The sequence below is a fragment of the Pecten maximus genome, chromosome 2 (assembly GCF_902652985.1).
Source record: "Pecten maximus chromosome 2, xPecMax1.1, whole genome shotgun sequence".
NCBI lineage: Eukaryota > Metazoa > Mollusca > Bivalvia > Pectinida > Pectinidae > Pecten > Pecten maximus.
Window position 1 is genome coordinate 4,254,750 of NC_047016.1, and position 23,128 is coordinate 4,277,877.

Below are 23,128 nucleotides of genomic sequence, written 5' to 3' on the forward strand. Positions count from 1 at the left end.
CACTCTCTTACCCATGTCCGTGTACATATCTGTGACATGTCGACACTCTCTTACCCATGTCCGTGTATATATCTGTGACATGTCGACACTCTCTTACCCATGTCCGTGTATATATCTGTGACATGACGACACTCTCTTACCCATATACGTGTACATATCTGTGACATGTCGACACTCTCTTACCCATATACGTGTACATATCTGTGACATGACAACACTCTCTTACCCATGTACGTGTACATATCTGTGACATGACGACACTCTCTTACCCATATAAGTGTACATATCTGTGACATGTCGACACTCTCTTACCTATATACGTGTACATATCTGTGACTTGTCAACATTCTCTTACCCATGTACGTATTCATAGCTGTGACATGTCAACTCTCTTAACATATCTGTGATATGTGGACACTCTCTTACCCATGTACGTGTATATATATGTGACATGACGACAGTCTCTTACCCATGTACGTGTACATATCTGTGACATGACGACACTCTCTTACCCATGTACGTGTACATATCTGTGACATGACGACACTCTCTTACCCATGTACGTGTATATATATGTGACATGTCAACACTCTCTTACCCATGTACGTGTACATATCTGTGACATGACGACACTCTCTTACCCATGTACGTGTATATATATGTGACATGTCAACAATCTCTTACCCATGTACGTGTACATATCTGTGACATGACGACACTCTCTTACCCATGTACGTGTACATATCTGTGACATGTCCACACTCTCTTACCCATGTACGTGTACATATCTGTGACATGACAACACTCTCTTACCCATGTCCGTGTACATATCTGTGACATGACAACACTCTCTTACCCATGTCCGTGTACATATCTGTGACATGTCAACACTCTCTTACCCATGTACGTGTACATATCTGTGACATGTCAACACTCTCTTACCCATGTACGTGTACAGATCTATGACATGACGACACTCTCTTACCCATGTCCGTGTACATATCTGTGACATGTCAACACTGTCTTACCTATGTACGTGTACATATCTGTGACATGTCAACACTCTCTTACCCATGTACGTGTACATATCTGTGACATGTCAACACTCTCTTACCCATGTACGTGTACATATCTGTGACATGTCAACACTCTCTTACCCATGTACGTGTACATATCTGTGACATGTCAACACTGTCTTACCTATGTACGTGTACATATCTGTGACATGTCAACACTCTCTTACCCATGTACGTGTACATATCTGTGACATGTCAACACTCTCTTACCCATGTACGTGTACATATCTGTGACATGTCGACACTCTCTTACCCTTGTACGTGGTTTGTACCGATGTATCTAGAATTTGATAATTAAATTTTAAACTTAATCCGTATCATGTGAAAAAGAGAAGGGGTAATTTTGTCCAAATTAGAAGTTGAAATAACACCGGACCCATTGACAGCCAGTCAATTATATTCAAAACAGCAATGTATTAATTTTATATCTGAGAGCCTTCGGTTAGGAAAATAAAGGGAATGGAAAGTTTCTTTTTGCATAAAGAAAACATAGACCCAGCGTCCGAAACGTAAATAACATAAAGAAACCACCATAAATTAATTGATATAGCAATATATTCAACAAATAATTCCATATAACATTGTACTGTTTTGATGTTTGACACCATTCAAGCAGTATGAATTGTGCGAGTTGTCTCCCTTACTACAATGATTGCTGAAGACCAGTTGAATATGGATATGGGAATTCCTATTGTGTTTTCTCCTTCTTCTTCTTCTTCTTCTTCTTCTTCTTCTTCTTCTTCTTCTTCTTCTTCTTCTTCTTCTTCTTCTTCAACAGATGGGGTGGGGGGTCTCTAAAAAATTGATAGGTATTTCTTTCTTTTTGTCAAGATACTGATGATGTTCTGATTGTTGTGTGTTTAGAAATGTGATAGTTCATGGATATGGGCATTCCAGCTGCCTTATCCAATAGTTAGCTTTTGTGGCTGTGCGGTTGAGTGTCGTGTCTATGTACCGAAGTTAAGCATTGACGAGCGTGGTCAGCTCTTGGATGGGTGACCATGGGTTGTACCCCCGGTGCCCGGTGGCAGCGAACGGGCCTGGTATCCTGTAGGGTGCCCTCGGACAGCATGGGAAGCACAATGTTCCTGGAGACTTGTTGATGACCAGGGGGTCTGGTCATGAGGCGGCACGGCTATTACAACAAGAGGGACAGTTGTGTTTGCTGAGGATGCCAGGTTGAATCCATGGCGGGACGAAGCTTATCGGCGAAGGAGGCAATGTGATGGTTCATGGATATACGAAAACATTACAGAATATTAAGGGAGGTTCCTTAACTAAGAGTTCTGCCTTAAATTCTGTAATGCTTTCCTATGGAAAAGTATCAGTTACGGAATTTTCTTACGTAAGGGGCGTTGATGAAATCGTGGCCAGGTTCAGAAAGGTGAGCTTTGTGGAGAGTTATTATGTCAGCTTTTAAGATCTACAAATACAACTTCTTTTACCTGTTTGACGTGTTAAGTTTTGTCCATTATGACATCCTTTTCAGGGCACACTATTCATATTCGCTAATGCGTGAAACAAACCGTTCACGTCGACAGTTTAAAGTATAACCAAAACATACAATATCCTGACCCAGTCTAAAGGATCGGTTTAAAATTTCCACAAACAACTCTTCAGACATATCCGTCTTAATTCCCCCAAAGAATTAACCTTAAATACCATGTCTATGGGAAGTTGAGATGGGTCGTGTAATTGCATTTCTTATGCAAGGTACCTCCCAAGATCAGGTCTCAAATCAATTTGGAGTCCATACATCAACCATTTGCCGTTTCATCCTGAGACTCCTTGCCACAGAGACGGTTGCAGACAGTCTCCGAACCGGTCGGTCTTGTGTGACGACGAAACTATTCAAATCGCCCTGCGTCCGTGGTCCGTGGTCCGTCCGTCCGTCCCTAAACAATTCTTGTTATCGCTATTTCTCAGAAAGTACTGAAGGGATCTTTTTCAAATTTCATATGTAGGTACCCCTTGGTGCCTTGTTATGCATATTTCATTTTGGGAGCAGTTGGAAAACAACATGGCCGACAGGAAGCCATCTTGGATTTTGACAATTGAAGTTTGTTATCGCTATTTCTCAGAAAGTACTGGAGGGATCTTTCCCAAATTTCATATATAGGTTCCCCTTGGTCCCTCGTATTGCATTTTGGAACCAATCTGTCCTGAAAACAACCTGGCCAACAGACAGCCATTATCGCTAAATCTCAAATTTCATATACAGTGTATAGCTAGAATTCCCTTTTTTGAAAAGTACTGGAGGGATATTTCTCAATTTGCACAGATTAGTAAAAGAAAGGGGGAAATAGAGAGAAGATCAATCTGACATAGAACCTATAAAGATCATTCAATGGTGGGCGCCAAGATCCCTCTGGGATCTCTTGTTGAGTTAGACTTTGCAATTGTCTCAGTCAGATTGTTCTGATGAAAAGTTATTTTGTAGCATAAAGTGCATTACTAACTTCTGAGATTGTCTTGGCCCGCCATCTCTAACTCGCCATTCCCTAACGGATACACGCCAGTGTATCTGGAACTTGATATACAGGGTACATCGTACCAATGTTGATCAGTAATGTGACGTGGAAGACGCATCCCACCTGGACGGTACTTACTATGACCCTCTACAATTCATAAAATTACTTGTTAGTGTCTTGTACACTGATTTAAAACTTGAGAAATACCTTTATAAGTGAAGAGATCTTCGTTGATCACACTTCCTTGTGGACCCTTCCTTGTGGACCTTGTGGACCCTTCCCCGTCCTTGTGGACCCTTCCTTGTAGACCCTTCCTTGTGGACCCTTCCTTGTGGACCTTGTGGACCCTTCCCCGTCCTTGTGGACCCTTCCTTGTGGACGTGATCGTCCTATAGATAAAGTAGAATAACTATGTGTTCGTTATCTATAGAGAACTGTGCGACATTCTGATTATAGATCGAAACTATGAAAATGAGATAGAAACTAAGCTCGGTAACACAAATTAACCGAGACTTATATATAGAAAGTATGTGACCGTTGAGCTCTCTTATCTTCGTATGCGCCCATAAGTAACATTATCTAGGAACTACATTCCTTTGTGTATTCAGAAAAGGCTCACTGTGCTGCACAACTCCTTAAATGACTCGTCACAACCATCCCCAACCCTAAACCATCCCAAACGTAAACCATCCCCAATCCTAAGCCATCCTAAACGTAAACCATCCCCAACCCTAAACCATCCCCAACCCTAAACCATCCCCAACCCTAAACCATCCCCAACCTTAAACCATCCCCAACCCTAAACCATCCCCAATCCTAAACCATCAATCCTAAACCATCCCCAACCCTAAACCATCCCAAACTTCAACCATCCCCAACCCTAGACCATCCCAAACCCTAAAGCATCAACCCTAAACCATCCCCAACCCTAAACCATCCCAAACCCTAAACCATCCCAAACCCTAAACCATCCCAAACTTTAACCATCCCCAACCCTAAACCATCCCAAACCCTAAAGCATCAACCCTAAACCATCTCCAACCCTTAACCATCCCCTACCCTAAACCATCCCCAACCCTAAACCATCCCAAACCCTAAACCATCCCAAACCCTAAACCATCAACCCTAAACCATCCCAAACCCTAAACCATCAACCCTAAACCATCCCCAACCCTAAGCCATCAACCCTAAACCGTCAACCCTAAATCATCCCCAACCCTAAACCATCCCAAACCCTAAAGCATCAACCCTAAACCATCCCCAACCCTAAACCATCCCCAACCCTAAACCATACAAAACCCTAAACCATCCCAAACCCTAAACCATCCCAAACCCTAAACCATCCCCAACCCTAAACCATCAACCCTAAACCATCCCCAACCCTAAACCATCAACCCTAAACCATCCCAAACGTAAACCATCCCCAACCCTAAACCATCAACCCTAAACCATCCCCAACCCTAAACCATCAACCCTAAACCATCCCCAACCCTAAGCCATCAATCCTAAACCATCCCCAACCCTAAGCCATCAACCCTAAACCATCCCCAACCCTAAGCCATCAACCATAAACCATCCCCAACCCTAAACCATCAACCCTAAACCATCCCCAACCCTAAACCATCAACCCTAAACCATCCCAAACGTAAACCATCCCCAACCCTAAACCATCAACCCTAAACCATCCCCAACCCTAAACCATCAACCCTAAACCATCCCCAACACTAAACCATCAACCCTAAACCATCCCCAACCCTAAGCCATCAACCCTAAGCCATCAACCCTAAACCATCCCCAACCCTAAACCATCCCATCAACCCTAAACCATCCCCAACCCTAAAACATCCCCAACCCTAAACCATCCCCAACCCTAAATCATCCCCAACCCAAAATCATCCCCAACCCGAAATCATCCCCAACCCAAAATCATCCCCAACACTAAACCATCCCCAACCCTAAATCATCCCCAACACTAAATCATCCCCAACCCTTAATCATTCCAAACCCTAAACCATCCCCAACCCTAAACCATCCCCAACCCTAAACCACATCCATCCCTAAACCACTTCCATCCCTAAACCACATCCATCCCTAAGCTTAGGTTTATGGTTTATTTTGTTTAACGTCCAATTAACAGCCAGGGTCATTTAAGGACGTGCTAGGTTTGGAGGTGGAGGAAAGCCGGAGTACCCGGAGAAAAACCACCGGTCTACGGTCAGTACCTGACAACTGCCCCACGTAGGTTTCGAACTCGCAACCCAGAGGTGGAGGGCTAGTGATAAAGTGTCGGGACACCTTAACCACTCGGCCACCGCGGCCCCTCATCCCTAATCAAACGTTAAAGTAAATGTAGACTATACCTTACAGTGAGTGTATACATTACAATGAATGTATACATTACAATAGGTATATACGTTGACAATCCAAGTCCCCATACTTACACTAAAGTTTGTCTCTCTGGACGATTACCTGGTAGGTTAGAGGCTCCGAACATGATATACGACCTTCACCGTATTATCTTTTAGATTGCTTACTTTTTCTTTGAAATTCTATTTTATGTAAAACATCAACAATCCAGCATTGAGTTATAAATAACACAAAGCCTTACGAAACTTGATGACCGCATGTTCGCTCTAGATGACGTCAAACGTTTTGCTGTCACATTACTTCGTGACCTTCCAAACACAAGTTAAGGAACTGTGTATGTGAAAAGGACGCAACGGAAACAGGAAGTATTGCCACACTGAAAAGATTCCGTCTCTAAAATCAAAAATAAATAACCAATCAAAATAAAGAAAACAAAGACTAAATAACCATTTTGTCATACTTGCATACATTTTTGTAATGAAACACATACAATAGATATAAATGTAATGATGTAAGTACTTTTTCCCTTCGTTTTGATCTGAAATACGTATTAAGGATTTCCTGGAAGCGTTAACTGTATCATACAGACAGAAATCGACCACAATGTAGACAGTACACATGTACCCTGGATGGTCTAATTTATGGATCGAGACTGTTTGAGTTTATATTTGGAAAAATGTGGTGATTACCTAAGGGCGCGACGTGCAATGATTTTTAAATATTAATTCTTTGTGTGACTACAGTAATAATATCTACAAAGCGGAACCTGAACCACGCCTCACCGCCTCGACTTTTATAGCTAGAGACTCGACTAAGTGTACAAAAATTATATATTAACAATTTCCTCGTAAATAGCATACAGCATGATCGCACTATATATTGAAACAAATGTATCCTCCGATTCATCTAAATGTATAAACACTTCCATAAATATATAAATGAATACATGAATGTTGTATTTTAAAGGAAAACTAATATATCTAAACGGATGATATCCATAACACTCCAAAATAGATGGGACATCGTCAACACTGTATAACGGTGGTTTTGTATTCATCAGCAACATGACTAAGTTCCAATTAACACTAAACGTCAGTCGACGCGGGCATGGTCTACATAGTTTAATCCGTAAAGGGTAAATTGTGTGCGACGTTCCTTTTCCGTTTCGTCTTTGTCCTGTTTACTGTTAGTTTGAACTTTGCACAATCCTGAAATTGTACCTATGTATGCTGTAAAATCCTAGAGCACATTATAGTATCCAACATTATGAACCATGCTGACAACCATTACATCCTTTATCCAATCCAACACGGTTTTCGCAAATTAAGATCATGCGAGATTCAGCTTTTAGATTTCCTAGATGATGCATCACAGATGACGAAGGCAGAGTGATGTCCCCATCGTGGACTTGTCTAAGGCGTTTGACAGAGAGATGTCCCCATCATGGACTTGTCTAAGGCGTTTGACAGAGTGATGTCCCCATCATGGACTTGTCTAAGGCGTTAGACAGAGTGATGTCCCCATCATGGACTTGTCTAAGGCGTTTGACAGAGTGATGTCCCCATCATGGACTTGTCTAAGGCGTTAGACAGAGTGATGTCCTTATCATGGACTTGTCTAAGGCGTTTGACAGAGAGATGTCCCCATCATGGACTTGTCTAAGGCGTTTGACAGAGTGATGTCCCCATCATGGACTTGTCTAAGGCGTTAGACAGAGTGATGTCCCCATCATGGACTTGTCTAAGGCGTTTGACAGAGTGATGTCCCCATCATGGACTTGTCTAAGGCGTTAGACAGAGTGATGTCCTTATCATGGACTTGTCTAAGGCGTTTGACAGAGAGATGTCCCCATCATGGACTTGTCTAAGGCGTTTGACAGAGAGATGTCCCCATCGTGGACTTGTCTAAGACGTTTGACAGAGTGATGTCCCCATCGTGGACTTGTCTAAGACGTTTGACAGAGTGATGTCCCCATCGTGGACTTGTCTAAGACGTTTGACAGAGTGATGTCCCCAGCATGGACTTGTCTAAGGCGTTAGACAGAGTGATGTCCCCATCATGGACTTGTCTAAGGCGTTAGACAGAGAGATGTCCCCATCATGGACTTGTCTAAGGCGTTAGACAGAGTGAATCATTCTCTACTCTGTCACAAGTTTAGATACTATGGAGTAAATGATAAAGTCAACACATGGATAGAAAGTTTACAGACAGAGAACAGTGAGTGGCCAAAAATCTGAACCCTTCAAACTAACATCTGGGGTGCCTCAAGGCTCTGTCATCGGCCCATACCTTTTCCTTCTCTATATAAATGACATTCCCAATAACACCAACTCTAGATCTACTGTTAGGCCTTTTGTTGACGATACAATCATGTACAATGCATCTGACAGTAAGTTCTAAGTCAGATTCAGGTAAGCCTACAGAATGACCGAGATAAGTTGGCACTCTGAGAAAGTCGTTGGGATATGTCATTTACATCCTGATAAATGTCCCATACTATCCATCTCTAACCGTAAAAACCCAGTGCAGCTCTCTAACAAACTACACGGATAGGAACTCAATCATGTAACAGAAGCAAAATAATTGGGAGTAACTCTCCAATCAAATATCAAGTGGGAAGCCCATATTAGAAATATGCAAACTCAACCCTTGGCTATTAAGAAGAAATATCAAAATAGGTTCTAAAAAAAGTCAAAACACAATCCTACTTCTCCTTAGTCAGACCGACCTTAGATTGTGCTTGTTCTGTCTGGGATCCATACTTAAAAAATGATTGAAATGGTACAACACAAAGCTGCCTGTTATGTCTCCAGCAAATTTAGGAACAGCTGTAGTGTTGGAGATATGTTAAAAATAGAAGAAAGACGCAAGGCTTGCACCATTTTTCTAAATCAAACATGACCAATTGGCTGTAAAGAAAAACGGTCCCATTCCACCGAACCTTTTCTCTCGAAAAACACTCATTAGAAAATCCCCATTCTTTCCAAAACAATCATCAGCTGGAATGTTTTATCACCACAAATTACTTCCTTTGATTGTCTATATTCTTTCAAAGAGGCTATACTTAAGGCATATTAGTAAAAATAAATCACTTTATCCATTTTAAACCAGTATTTTTTATTCATCTCTCCCCTCTGCTAGTTAAGTTTGGCAATATCGTATAGACATAGTAATGATGCTTCAAATCCTCCATCGAACGTTCTGTGAATATAAAACATCTGTTACAAAGTGTTGGCGATATAAAACCATGCGTTACAAAGTGTTGGCGATATAAAACCATGCTTTACAAAGTGTTGGCGATATAAAACCATGCGTTACAAAGTGTTGGCGATATAAAACCATGCGTTACAAAGTGTTGGCGATATAAAACCATGCGTTACAAAGTGTTGGCGATATAAAACCATGCGTTACAAAGTGTTGGCGATATAAAACCATGCTTTACAAAGTGTTGGCGATATAAAACCATGCTTTACAAAGTGTTGGCGATATAAAACCATGCTTTACAAAGTGTTGGCGATATAAAACCATGCGTTACAAAGTGTTGGCGATATAAAACCATGCTTTACAAAGTGTTGGCGATATAAAACCATGTGTTACAAAGTGTTGGCGATATAAAACCATGCTTTACAAAGTGTTGGCGATATCCCATTTATTTTGGACTGTTCCCGATATCAATTTCTTTAGGTTGATTATTTTCCCTTTAAAATACAACATTCATGTATTCATTTATATATTTATGGGAGTGTTTATACATTTAGATTAATCGGAGGATAGAATGGTTTCAATATATGGTGCGAGCATACCATTTATAGACAAAATTTCATGAAAAATCGTCGAGTGTGCTCCCAACGTATGATTTTAAATTTGTTTTTCAGTTTTTTGCCAAAAAAGTGAATTACGTCCGCTACTGGTTGCGATGAGTAATCCTTTGGGTGTAAATCTTCAATGGACTATGTGCCGATATACTTACTCCGAAACGGGCCGTGGAGACGCCATTTTTGTGTCACGGAGTCCATGCAAGTGACGTAGGTTCCTACCCCTGAGATACCGTATACATCCGGAAACGGAAAACGTGCAACTATTACTCTAACGGACCGAGTTTAGGGGACTTCCTTTTCCTACATTCTATAGCATTTAAAGGTCATAGGTTATTCGTGTTAACTGGACTTCCTTTTCCTACATTCTATATCATTTAAAGGTTAGAGGTTAGCTGGATTAACTGGACTTACTTTTCCTACATTCTACAGCATTTAAAGGTCTTGGGAAAGTTGCTGGTTGGGAATTTCATGTATATGTCTTCATTTGCAATCAATGAATGGAGAAATTTTAATTTACATCAATATTGTATAACCTGCACGTGCAAGTCAATAGCATTACGTCTTGGCGTGACAGTCCGCCTCTCCCACGCAATACTTTATGACGTCACGGTAATCCTGGCATGATGCCTGTGTGGCCTAAGGTCACATGACTTCTTACCTTGACAATGTACTTGGCTGTACTGGATGTACCGACCACGTACGGGAGATACTCACGATCGATACTGGTTCTTGAGGATGAAAGAAAACATCGACAGTATATATCGATTATAAATGTATCAAGGAGATTTCATAACAAAGCCGGCCTATCTTAAGATGTTATTAGTTCAAAATCCTCGTCAAACAAATAAGGAGGGCCGGTAACAATACAATACTATCAAACTTTAATACGAACATTACTAACAAAAACTAGACACAGAACTGGTACACTTACACGTAATCTGTACACTCGGCCCAGAACTGGTACACTTACACGTAATCTGTACACTCGGCCCAGAACTGGTACACTTACACGTAATATGTACACTCGGCCCAGAACCGGTACACTTACACGTAATCTGTACACTCGGCCCAGAACTGGTACACTTACACGTAATCTGTACACTCGGCCCAGAACTGGTACACTTACACGTAATATGTACACTCGGCCCAGAACCGGTACACTTACACGTAATCTGTACACTCGGCCCAGAACCGGTACACTTACACGTAATATGTACACTCGGCCCAGAACCGGTACACTTACACGTAATTTGTATACTTACACGCATACATTGCAATCCCCACCCATAACTTAAATACATTGATATCTCCTTATTTTCAAACGGTATCGATAGACCGACAAATTGGTACGTTTCATAAGTTTCCATTAGCAGAACAGAAAATTATCAAAATACAGACAGACAGATAGAAACTTTCATATATATATATATATATATATATATATAATTGCCAAAATATACTTACATTATAAATTTTTCTTGGAATTATGATTTGCTATTGCTTTCTTTTTTTCTCATCATAGTGCTTCAGTATTTATTTCGAAATTGTACAATGATAACATATCTTGAAAATCATAATTAAAGTCAATTTCTTCAAAATTTCAATCTTCGACTCATTTATTAGTTTTTAACATCTGTAAGGTTCTTTATCAGCTGGCTGAGGAGGTGATGTATTTCCCCTAATGAAGTATTTTGTCTGTCTATACAAGTACATGTATGTGGTCAAACGTGACCTGAACTTTGAACTCGACCTATATTTCTGTTACAGGGGGGGAGGGGGGGATGTGTCGCGTTTGTTCTTGAATCGGTCGTCACTGTCCTCTGATCATATATAAAATAGGAATATTACATAGCCATCGAGCAATAGTTGTCCAACCAAAATCGAATTTTGCATACTTACAATTTACAAAGTATATCGCAAAAACCGACTAACAAGAACTACCCTAACATAACCAATATCAGCTTTACACGCCCGATAACATGTTTAGGAAGGATTCGATTTTTGTTTATGCATTACCATACTTGCATTATGCTAAAGAATTTGATTCTAATGTACTTGACGTATTGTCAGGTAGCCATGACTAAGAGTGGCTACGTGATCGCGTTCTTTGACAGGTGTAAACGTGTGTCGACAGAGAGGTTATATCATTAGTGCATCTGTACTTATTTGAGGATAGCACCGAGAACCGGCTATTATTTTATAATAGTTCCTCTGATGCCTGTACCATACATATATAGCACCTGGTGAGAAAACTACGACGCAATGTCAAGTTGATGATCTTACGATGAAAAGTTGAGATTGGTGCGATGACGAGTTGATGATCTTACGATGAAAAGTTGAGAATGGTGCGATGACGAGTTGACGATCTTACGATGAAAAGTTGAGAATGGTGCGATGACGAGTTGACGATCTTACGATGAAAAGTTGAGAATGGTGCGATGACGAGTTGACGATCTTACGATGAAAAGTTGAGAATGGTGCGATGACGAGTTGACGATCTTACGATGAAAAGTTGAGAATGGTGCGATGACGAGTTGACGATCTTACGATGAAAAGTTGAGAATGGTGCGATGACGAGTTGACGATCTTACGATGAAAGTGAATGGCATGACGATTAAGTTGAGATGGTGCGATGACGAGTTGACGATCTTACGATGAAAAGTTGAGAATGGTGCGATGACGAGTTGACGATCTTACGATGAAAAGTTGAGATTGGTGCGATGACGAGTTGACGATCTTACGATGAAAAGTTGAGAATGGTGCGATGACGAGTTGACGATCTTACGATGAAAAGTTGAGAATGGTGCGATGACGAGTTGACGATCTTACGATGAAAAGTTGAGAATGGTGCGATGACGAGTTGACGATCTTACGATGAAAAGTTGAGAATGGTGCGATGACGAGTTGACTGATCTTACGATGAAAGTTGAGAATGGTGCGATGACGAGTTGACGATCTTACGATGAAAAGTTGAGAATGGTGCGATGACGAGTTGACGATCTTACGATGAAAAGTTGAGATTGGTGCGATGACGAGTTGACGATCTTACGATAAAATATTGGCAAAGGTGCGATGATGAGTTTTTTACTTGGGATATGGGATTATCTTACTTGGGATATGGATTTATCTTACTTGCGGCATGAGTTCATCTTTTTGGGAGCATTGTTTCAACTTAGTTTGGGGCATGTGTTCAACTTACTTTGGGGCATAGGTTCATCTTACTTTGATTAATCTAAGTAAGGGACTGGGTTCATCCTACTTGGGGCATTGGTTCAACTCACTTTAGGACATGGGTTTATCTTACCTGAGATATCAGTTACACTACCCTGAATAACCAACATGATCCAGTTCCACGCTAACCTGGTTAAGTATTACCCTCATATAACTAATATGGTCGAGTTTCATGCTAATCTGTTTAAGTATTACATTCGCAGTCCTTGATCGACCTGGACAATAACGAATCGCTCTTTAGCAGCAAAGCATTATCCCTAAATAAGTTGTCATTATTTAAGGATATCGGTTAGGTAATGCTTACCTGAGGCAACAAATTGTGTCAGATTTTTTTCAAAATGTGAATGGTACTGTTTGAGCTGATAAAAACGGTGATTGTCCCTTAATGTCACAAATGTAGACATCTTATATATGTATATATTATAGGTGTTATAGAAATCAGGTTACAACTGTGTTTGTATATGTTGATGTGTCGCGAGACGTCCTTGAACTACGTACATTTGAATGCATATAATAGGACACCACGATGGATAGCCGGCGTGAAGTTACCTCTAAAAGTAACGAACATGGTTGTCAATTTTTTGGCACTGAGAAGTTATGTTTAAACAAAACCGCATATCACGAAAACTCGAACATGATTTCCTGAGCTCATGATTCCGATATCACAAGAATGAAAACGTCTTTGTATATCCAATGGAACTAACCTTACATCCGTCATTCTAATTGGACAACACAGGAAATAGCACGCCAAGATTGTATAACTGTTCCACTAAATATTAATGTCATAAATAAAGACTAAACAAGAACACGAATTTAAAAACAATCAGTAGTAATAACGACACAAATTAATAAACAGGAAATAGAGAATACCAAAACAAATAAACAGGAAGTAGAGAATACCAAAACAAATAAACAGGAAGTAGAGAATACCAAAACAAATATACAGGAAATAGAGAATACCAAAACAAATATACAGGAAGTAGAGAATACCAAAACAAATATACAGGAAGTAGAGAATACCAAAACAAATATACAGGAAGTAGAGAATACCAAAACAAATATACAGGAAGTAGAGAATACCAAAACAAATATACAGGAAGTAGAGAATACCAAAACAAATAAACAGGAAGTAGAGAATACCAAAACAAATATACAGGAAGTAGAGAATACCAAAACAAATATACAGGAAGTAGAGAATACCAAAACAAATAAACAGGAAGTAGAGAATACCAAAACAAATATACAGGAAGTAGAGAATACCAAAACAAATATACAGGAAGTAGAGAATACCAAAACAAATATACAGGAAGTAGAGAATACCAAAACAAATAAACAGGAAGTAGAGAATACCAAAACAAATATACAGGAAGTAGAGAATACCAAAACAAATATACAGGAAGTAGAGAATACCAAAACAAATATACAGGAAGTAGAGAATACCAAAACAAATAAACAGGAAGTAGAGAATACCAAAGCAAATAAACAGGAAATAGAGAATACCAAAGCAAATAAAAAGCAAATAGAGAATACCAAAGCAAATAAACAGGAAATAGAGAATACTAAAACAAATAAAGAGGAAATAGAGAATACTAAAACAGATAAACAGGAAGTAAAATAGAACAAAGCAAGGACTATCTTTAAAAAAGATAAACGGCATAGTTTTAATCCTGGTGGTTATCATGTAAAACTACTGGTGAAATAAATTAACGAAGTAATGCGTTTCAGCACGGATAACAAAAGTATATCAGTTTGAATCATTTTTGGTGATAACAAGACTGCATTTGAATCAGGAATAAAATTATATTAATGTGTCATTTAAAAAGATACATTCACTTATTCAGCTTGCATTCAATCTTAACTTTGTTTCGTTTTTAACTGCATATCTGCATTTTGCATTTACCGCTACATTGACCAATCACATACTTCATCTTGACCAGTAGCGCCCCTGTCGCGTCATATGCGGGGCTAAAAGAATATTATACGGCTATGCTGAAAAAAATGACGTGTTTCCGTTTGGATATATCTTACCTGTCTGTGACGTGTTTCCTCTAAAGATATAGTTTACCTGTCTGTGACGTGTTTCCTCTAAAGATATAGTTTACCTGTCTGTGACGTATTTTCGTTCAGGATAAACGGTAGTTTACTTGTTTGTGACGTGTTTTCGTCAAGGATATACAGTAGTTTACCTGTCTGTGACGTGTTTCCATGAAGGATATACAATAGTTTACCTGTTTGTGACGTGTTTTCGTCAAGGATATACAGTAGTTTACCTGTCTGTGACGTGTTTCCGTCGAGGATATACAATAGTTTACCTGTCTGTGACGTGTTTCCGTTAAGGATACATTTTACCTGTCTGTGACGTGTTTCCGGTAAGGATATACAATAGTTTACCTGACTGTGACGTGTTTCCGGTAAGGATATACAATAGTTTATCTGTCTGTGACGTGTTTCCGTTAAGGATACATTTTACCTGTCTGTGACGTGTTTCCGGTAAGGATATACAATAGTTTACCTGTCTGTGACGTGTTTCCGTTAAGGATACATTTTACCTGTCTGTGACGTGTTTCCGTCAAGGATATACAATAGTTTACCTGACTGTGACGTGTTTCCGTCAAGGATATACAGTAGTTTACCTGTCTGTGACGTGTTTCCGTCAAGGATATAGAATAGTTTACCTGTCTGTGACGTGTTTCCGTCAAGGATATACAGTAGTTTACCTGTCTGTGACGCGTTTCCGTCAAGGATATACAATAGTTTACCTGTCTGTGACGTGTTTCCGTCAAGGATATACAGTTTACCTGTCTGTGACGTGTTTCCGTCAAGGATATACAGTTTACCTGTCTTGTGATGTGTTTCCGTTAAGGATATTTTTTTTATCTATTTGTGACGTGTTTCCGTCAAGGATATACAATAGTTTACCTGCCTGTGACGTGTTTCCGTCAAGGATATATTTTACCTGTCTGTGACGTGTTTCCGTTAAGGATATATATTACCTGTCTGTTACGTGTTTCCGTCAAGGATATATTTACCAATCAATAAAATATTTTATTATAGTGTCACATGTTAAAATATACACATATCAATTACAACTTTTCAAAATACATAAAACTATATCAACATCCAGCCATTACTGGCTTATGAGACACTTTGTGTCATTAAAACTATATTTCATCAAATACACAGGGACATGCATCTAAAAATATTACATAGACTAAAAGCATAGAATACTACTAATATTCATTTACATTTGAATAGATAAGAAGACGCATTATTTTAAAAACACTCTTCTTCTACGAAGCATTAAAAATATTGTTTTACCTAATAAATACTGAATATCTGAATTATCCATTAATAAATTAAACTTGTTATTGATATCACATTCTTTAAAATTTTCGCAGACGCTTTCCATAGAATGAAAAAGATTAAGTCTTAGATCGCTGTACATAGGACATTCACACAAAAAGTGAATTTCATTTTCTACATTGTTTGTACAAAATACACAAAATCGTTCGTTTAAAGGAGTTTGAGGTATACTGAAACGACCAGTCTCGATCCTTAAAGGAGCACTTCCACAACGTAACTTGGTTAGAACGCTACGGTAAGGTCTAGGCATGTACTGTTTAGCATAATGTTCTGGTTTGCGGTCTTTCTTAAACTTCCGGTAAGTCCGTAACTTATTACCGTACACAATACCACGATCGTTCCAAATTTGTCCGAACCAGTCACTTTCGTCTTTTTGTTGAACTTTAAGTTTAATGGCGTTTACAGTGTGATAAGTGGGTCTGACGGCAGATTCCAATAAGTTTTCGATACTGTATTTTTTCCCGAGTTTCACTACCCGCGCGTCCCACGAATCACGCCTTCGCATGGACCAGTTGTGAATCTTTCTTAGTAACTTGTCAGGGTTAGCAGACTTCACACGACAATAGAACCTGAACACTTCAATCCTCTGTTTGCTAAGGGTAGACAACCAGCCCATGTCACCAATGACGCCGGCGTTTGACGTATTCTTTGTCGCTCCAAGAAACACCTTGATTGCTCTGTTTTGGACGTTGTTGATTTCACTACGTTCAGCCTGACCCCAAATTGCAGAGCAATACAGTAGCACTGGCTGTACTAGACTTTCATAAAGTTTTGTGAATACAGAGTACGTCATTCCACCGGCACGGTAAAACTTTGAAATAAGAAGTCCAAGGGCTCGACTTGCAGATTTTGATAGTTCTTGCACTGCTAGCTTCATATCAGCATGTTCGTCAAACCAGAGGCCTAAATATTTATATCGATCCATGCGTTCCAAAGAATGGCCGTTACAATTAAATGCATACTGGGTAGCAGGTAAGCTCCGAGGTCTAAAATGTACTATCTTTGTCTTCCCAGAATTCACGGATAACCGCCAGCGTGCGCACCATGATGACACTATGTTCAAAAGCGATTGTAACTTGTCTTCTGATGACGTCATTAGCACAATATCGTCAGCGTAAAAAAGACAACTCAGACTAACGCCGTCTATGTCGATTCCTTCACCAGAGGAGTTCAGCTCCTCAATTAAATCGTTTATATACAGCGCGAATAGCGTCGGTGAGGCTAAACATCCTTGTTTTACGCCACGGGACACAGATAGCCAACCGTATGTAAGTTGTTAACACGTACGCAACAGGTGACGCCGTTATAAAGTGCGAACACAGCGTTATACAAGGGGCCCTTTATTCCCGATTGTAAAAGCTTATACCATAAGCATTCCCTGTCGACCGTGTCAAATGCTTTACGTAGGTCTATGAAACACGAGTACGTCGATTTTTTGGCATTGATGCGGTTCTTTACAACACAATAAAGCGAGTAGACATGATCTTGACAACTTCTGTCCTTGCGAAATCCGTTCTGCGCGTCATGAAGGATGTTATGTTTCTCTAGCCAAGAGGAAAGACGACGATTGAGGATGTCGCAATACACCTTGCATGGAACGGATAACAATGTAATACCACGATATGTAAGTGGGTTTCCTGGCTCCGTACTGTTCGGCTTCACAATCGGGTTAATAATTCCCTGTTTCCATTTATCCGGCACAACTCCGTGGGTAAAACAATGACTAATCAGAGAAAACATTATGTCAACACACGTATCATTTTTCAATGCTTCCGCCGGTATACTGTCGATTCCCGCAGCTTTACCGATCTTAGCACGACATATAGCGTCCATAATCTCTTGGCGTTGAATTGGCGCGTTAAGCTCAGATATATTAAAATCATGCTTTATCGGAACAGTATCATTAGCGATACGCTCTTTCACCGTTCGGAAGTGTTCCTCATTAGATGAAGTACTGTCCTCGCTGTCCGTCGCGTAAAGGCTTTCGTAATCAAATCGCCAGCGTTCCAGAACAGCATTTGTATCATTTACGGTGTTTCCGTCGGGATCCTTGACTTTTAGCGGTATTGGCGCGATCCGTTCATTTACAATTCCAATTTTTTCCAATATCTCGCCAGAAATCCCTAGAATTTGGCTGTTCAAGTTTTTTCTGCAATTCCTTCACCTGTGTAGCTTGAAACTGGCGTTTAATTTGTCTATGAAGTTTATCAAACCCTTTACGTTCCATACAGAATTCAAGTTTAAGTTGGCGTTTTTGTGATTTCTGATTATCAACACATTTAAGCCATCTACGTTCCTTCTCACATACAGAGTTCCATCTCACTTGCAATTCATTGTTCCAATAAGGCTTATACAACGATTTATTGTTAGCGTGTACTTTGGTTTGGTTTTTCACTCCCATTCCAGCAGAATCCATATTGTTATGCAAAAAATCAACAAACTCATCGTACGCCGTATTTACGTCAGACCTGGTACTCAGGTGATCTTCCAAGCGTTGAATAGTCGCGTTTATGCTTGCTAAATGCTGAAATCCGACAAGAAAATCATTTGTGATTTTGTTTGCGTTAAAACGTTTGTGAGTGTCCGGTACGGCGTTGACGTCGTTTACGGGAATCGTGTCATTGTTATCCACACCTTTTGGTAGGTTCACGGTACAATCCAACAATGAGTGGTCTGGATATGATGTCGGTACGGATATATCAACGTTGCCGATAACGCCGGACATTGTCATAACTTTGAAATCCGTAAAACAGTCGAGTTGGTCATGTGGTACGATCATATAGTCTACTACCGATCGTCCTCTTGTAGACACACACGTAAAGTTATTTTCGCTTACATTGCATCGGCCATTTAACATACACATATTTGAGTTAACGCAAAAATCTATTAGATGGTCACCGTAGGAATTAACGACGGTATCGATGACATCTCTGTGTTGAACACAATCTACTCCTTCGATATAGTCGGAAAGATCACCAGACCTTGCATTAAAATCACCACAAATGAAAACCAATCCTTCATTTTGGTACGTGTGTACCTGATGAAGTAGGTCAGAGTACATAATATATGGGTCATATGACCGGGTAGAGTTTTCCGGGGGGAAGTAGCAAGCACATAAGCAAATGGCGAAATCGTCAGATTTAGCTTTTAATTTTATCCAGTACACATCATCCTGCTCCTTGTTGAGATCAGATATATCGAAGTGATCAAATAACGAGTTTTTCAGCAGAAAACCAACACCACCTGAGCCACGCTTGGCTCGAACATGACGGTTAGACCTATTGTGTCCAAGAAAACGATATCCATCCACCGCGATTTGTTCGTTACCCGTGAGAAAAGTTTCACACAATGCAAGAACGTCATATTTAAAATGTTGTAAAACTTGACGTCTAAAATCCGTGTTTTCGTTACCATGCCTGGACCATCCGTTTACGTTCCAACTACATAGCCGTAGACTGGCCTAGCGACGGTTATAAGCAGAACGGGTATCACGCTGATTGTAGACACGTCGGTCCTGACGTTCCTCATGACGTCCGTCTCTACCGAAACCCTGATCCCTGGGGAGGCATTCACGGTCGCGTCGTTGTCTGTGACGTGTTTCCGTCAAGGATATGCAATAGTTTACCTGTCTGTGACGTGTTTCCGTCAAGGATATGCAATAGTTTACCTGTCTGTGACGTGTTTCCGTCAAGGATATACAATAGTTTACCTGTCTGTGACGTGTTTCAGTCAAGGATATACAATAGTTTACCTGTCTGTGACGTGTTTCCGTCAAGGATATACAATAGTTTACCTGTCTGTGACGTGTTTCCGTTAAGGATATATTTCACCTGTCTGTGACGTGTTTCTGTTAAGGATATATTTTACCTGTCTGTTACGTGTTTCCGTTAAGGATATACAGTAGTTTACCTGTCTGTGACGTGTTTCCGTTAAGGATACATTTCACCTGTCTGTGACGTGTTTCCGTTAAGGATATATTTTACCTGTCTGTTACGTGTTTCCGTCAAGGATATAAATGTACAGTAGTTTACCTGTCTGTGACGTGTTTCCGTCAAGGATATACAGTAGTTTACCTGTCTGTGACGTGTTTCCGTCAAGGATATACAGTAGTGTACCTGTCTGTGACGTGTTTTCGTTAAGGATATATTTGCCTGTCTATATTTCATTTGATACTTTATATATCAGAATGCGACACGGCTTGATAATGTGTAATGTAGCGCGTGCGTCAGCTTGGCAGATCAGACGTCAGTAATGTGTTACCAAGAAAGACGACAACCCGTAAAAAAAATGTTTATAATTCAAATCACGAACAACAATAGTACAAAAGGATACCCGGGTTATGTAATTGTGGTATGAATGCGTACTTATAAATCAAACAACCTCAATCTTTATAAAAAATGACATTTTAACTGAAATTAAGTATACAATGTTGTGTTTACTTGTAAAACGTAAGCTGGTTTTGTACCGTGTCTTTGTGATATGAAGTCTGTGGTGTGCGTCAATATACCACGCCATAGATTTTCGCTTGTAACAGTGCTATTTGCATATTGTTTGTTGGGTTTTTTTGTGTAAAAAATTGTAGCTGTCATCTTGTTTTCGTATATCAATGAACCATTTTAAATCCAAGGTCTTAAAAGTTTGCTACATATTTAAAATATCTTTTTAAGATGTAAGCTATTGTGCCCTTGGTATGTATCTATGCAACCTAATAAGCTAACATTAACAATGTATGTACAAAGGATATACGTCAATAGCGTGTATATGTAGGAATTTAGTACGTCGGATAATGAAAAAACAACAGTCCGTGTATACATATTACGACAATCAGTGTATATAATACACCATCAATTACAAATAAGTCACGGGCACCTTGAAATAAGATGTTTGTACATGCATAGAAATTTTAGACGAATAACATTTCTTGAATACTGACAAAGTTTTAACATTTGTAGATCATTCACGCAGTTAACATGCATGCCGTGCTTACATCACCATTGAATACCTGTTAATTTCCATCGTTAACAAATATCCGTCAGTAAAAATATACAAAATCTTACCTTGACCTTTTGGCTTAATGATTTTGACCTTTTACCATGATTATAGACCTCAGTTTGTATTTTTGCGAACTAAATATCTTGTACAAATTTCATGTAAATCAGTAAATACTTATTAACACTTGAGAACAAAATTTGCAAATGGACAGGCAAACGGCCGAACGGCCAAGGTCGACTAGTGGGGTGCAGTGTTTTGCCTGTCAACTGGTGGGGTGCACGGCACAAGTCGATCAGAATTTCAAAATCTGTTTTTATTTCCGTTCATTCCGTCGCTAAAAAAGCACATGCGCAGTGAGATTTAATGTTGATTTATGGGGAAACGGTGAATGTACCCCCACAAGGTGAATGTACCCCACAAGGTGAATGTACCCCACAAGGATGTTGAGTAAGTACGGACATACGGAAGGGAAGACAAGATCAATCAAGATCATGATTTTAAAGAATTAGCATAATTCACATATTGGGTCCCAACCCCATGCCTCATGGGTCCCAGACTCACTGTTTATGTGAAATTAATATTCTTTAACCCAAGGATTGTTCAGACCTAATTCGTTCAGAATCCTGCCATTGAATCGAAACAGAAATACCTAGAAGAATATGCAATCTTTCCCCTAATTTCCCCTGATAAAGCAAGCGGAAAATAGGTATTTCAATAAACTTACTTCCCAATTAACGGAAAAGACTAGAAATAAGTCATGGTGGAAAGTTGTTCATAATTCCATTAAACCAGACCCTAAAAACTTTAAATTCCTCCTGTAGTGTTTGATGGGAGATATTATGACGTTGACACTGACAAAGCTAACGTGTTCAATACTTACTTTTCTAGTCAATCGTCAGTGGACGATTCTGCTTTACTTCTTCCAGAAGATAATTCCAGCATAACACCAAACAACCTTGTTGAAATAACTTTAACAATCAATGACGTAAAAGATGTATTGGTTAACCTTGATGTTTCTAAGGCCGTTGGACCTCCTTTTCAAACTTTCCAAGTTTGGTATTTCTGGGAGCTTAATTAAATGGTTTGAAAATTATCTCAATGGAAGGAAACAGCGGGTGATTTTAAATAATTGTGTATCGGATTGGGCATCTATCAAGGCTGGGGTACCTCAAGGCTCGATCCTCTTCTATTTCTTGTGTATATAAATGACATTGTTTATGATATCAATTCTATAATTAAGTTATTTGCCGGTGATACGTCGCTGTACATAGTAGTTGAAAATCCCATCACGGCACATGCCACTATAGAGTCAGATATCAACAAAATTCATATATGGTCCCGTCAGTGACTTGTAGACTTCAATCCCCAAAAAACTGAAACTATGCTAATAAGTAGAAAAAGAAATTCCATTAACCATCCCTCTACATATATATGAACGATACTCCTATAAATAATGTATCTTCTCATAAACACCTGGGTGTGTTCTTCTCAGGAGATGGTCGTTGGATAGATCAAGTAAATTACTTAATTGCCAAAACTTCATCTAAAATCAATATAATGAGATCGTTGAAATTTCAGTTAGACAGACAAACACTATATATTTCTCTTTTATAAGACCACTCCTTGAATATGCCGATATTGTATGAGGAAATATTCCTAAAGATTTAGAAAAAAAACTTGAAAATTCTAATATTGAAGCTGCACGTATAGTAACTGGCGCAACAAAGCTAACCAGTAGTGATAAATTGTTCAATGAGGTAGGATGGACTAGTTTATTTGATCGTAGACAAAATCGAAAAATTCTTCAATT

At 39.5% G+C, this 23,128-nt stretch overlaps 1 protein-coding gene across 1 annotated transcript; it reads left to right on the forward strand.

The window, feature by feature from the left end:
* Positions 1 to 13,071: 13,071 nt before the first annotated feature.
* LOC117340558 (homeobox protein 8-like) lies at positions 13,072 to 14,581 on the forward strand. Its single transcript, XM_033902321.1, has 2 exons — positions 13,072 to 13,095; positions 13,820 to 14,581. The coding sequence occupies exons 1-2, from the start codon at positions 13,072 to 13,074 to the stop codon at positions 14,579 to 14,581; spliced, it is 786 nt and encodes a 261-aa protein (XP_033758212.1).
* Positions 14,582 to 23,128: the final 8,547 nt, after the last annotated feature.

Coding starts and splice junctions, on each gene's coding strand:
- LOC117340558 (XM_033902321.1), top strand. CDS start 13,072: ATGATCCAGTTCCACGCTAACCTG. Junction 13,096..13,819: donor TCCAGTTCCACGCTAACCTG/GTTAAGTATTAC, acceptor ATTAATAAACAG/GAAATAGAGAATACCAAAAC.